The sequence below is a fragment of the Trypanosoma cruzi genome, genomic scaffold, assembly GCF_000209065.1.
Source record: "Trypanosoma cruzi strain CL Brener 1047053516459 genomic scaffold, whole genome shotgun sequence".
NCBI classification, from domain to species: domain Eukaryota; phylum Euglenozoa; class Kinetoplastea; order Trypanosomatida; family Trypanosomatidae; genus Trypanosoma; species Trypanosoma cruzi.
In genome coordinates, this window is record NW_001849533.1 from 257,799 (window position 1) to 259,359 (window position 1,561).

Genomic DNA, 1,561 nt, shown 5'->3' on the forward strand with positions numbered 1-1,561 from the left:
CCGTCCTCTTTTTTGAAAGCGGCTGACGAACCGTCTGTAAAGGGCGTGGAAAATTTAGAGAACCGCCATTCCTCTCTTGGGGATTCTTATTGGAGGAAGAAGTACGCCAAGCTGAAAAGGACTCACGAAAAGGCGCTTAGGGAGCGTGATTTACAGCTAGCGGAGGTACAACATCTTGTCTATCAGATTCACGAGGAGCATGATGAGCTGCGACATCGCCATGAGCGAGATTCTCTGCAACGACAACTGGAGATTGAGTCAAGGAGTCGGATGTCACTAGAGGAAAAGACGAAGTCCCTTGAAGAAGAGGTATTAGTGTGGCGACAGCGTTTTTTGCGTTTTGTAGGAGAGCCGGCACACATGCCGAATCATGTAGTGGCATCAGAAGTGGCGCCAACACTCGGCGATACTTGTGATGGCGGAAATTTCTCATCTCCTCCGGATGGCTTGAACCAGACAGATCGCTCCTTCGTGTGTCCAGAGAGTGCACTTGCTTCCATGATAGACGCTGATGCCTTTCCGCAGGGTGCAAATGCCTTAAATAGCACTCGTTATGGCAACGCTCTGGAGAGAAAGAAGAATGATGTGGAGCATTCTTATTTGCAGCATTGGCGAAAACAAAAGAGAGAAGATGTAAATACGTTTGAGTCTCATGGAATTCAGAATAACTTTCAGCGGCCTTTTGCTAGAATGAGCAGGCACTCTGTTGCTGTCCAGGTGGGACCATCCACAGCAGCTGCAGCCTCTCAGACAGAGACATGTAGTCAAAAGTCCGTAGGGACGTTAGTGGAGTTTGGCATTCAAAACAACAACGCAAATCCGGGTCTGTTGCACTTTACGGGGGAGCCAAAACTGACGCCGGATGCAAGAAAGAAAGTTTTGGTCACTTTTGATAGAAATATAGAAGATCTGCCAAAATCTCATTTTCAAGAAAAGTCAACGAGTTCGCTTTCATCCTTTTCACCGGGGCATTTTGATCAGAAGAGTCTGCAGGACCACGTGTATTACATGGTGAATCAGGTGCACGGGAGAGGCAGCCGTCATCGAACATCTTCTGTGCCTTCATGTAGGCAGCCGGAGGAATTACATCCACCCTCTACCTCTTTTGTTTTTCCTATGGCTTCTCCTTCTGCTTCTATGGCGGGACGTGGAATCTCTATTGACGGTGATCAGGCAAAACGAAATCGTCTTGAGGAAGATATTCGTAAACACGATCAACTTTTAGAAGCTGTAGCGAAACTGCAGCGACGAGCGCAGCGTTTTGCCAAGACACCGTCCATTTAAGGAGATGTGCACGTTTACATTGGGTTTTACCTTCAGTGATATTTTAAATCGTTGTTGGTCCGTTTTAAATGTGCCATAGGTAATAAGTCTGCCCATGTACCTGACTGTATTTGTTAGTATTCCTTTTTTTTTTTTTTTTTGTTGTTGTTACTTATTTTATTTCTTTGTTGTCGCTGCTGTTGTTTCTTGTTCTTTCTTTGAGATGTGGGTGGGTGGGTGGATTGAGTGTGAAGGAGATTTGGTTATTATTATTATTATTATTATTCCTTTTTTTTTT

At 45.0% G+C, this 1,561-nt stretch overlaps 1 protein-coding gene across 1 annotated transcript, besides 3 other annotated features; it reads left to right on the top strand.

Moving 5' to 3' along the window:
* Positions 1-1,284, top strand: Tc00.1047053509781.10 (hypothetical protein, conserved; the record flags this gene model as incomplete). Its single annotated transcript, XM_797284.1, has 1 exon — positions 1-1,284. A coding segment is annotated over one exon (1,284 nt), but the record flags the coding sequence as incomplete, so codon positions are not given.
* Positions 1-1,561: a sequence feature (heterozygous, Esmeraldo-like haplotype).
* Positions 1,404-1,483: a sequence feature (T-rich).
* Positions 1,527-1,549: a microsatellite.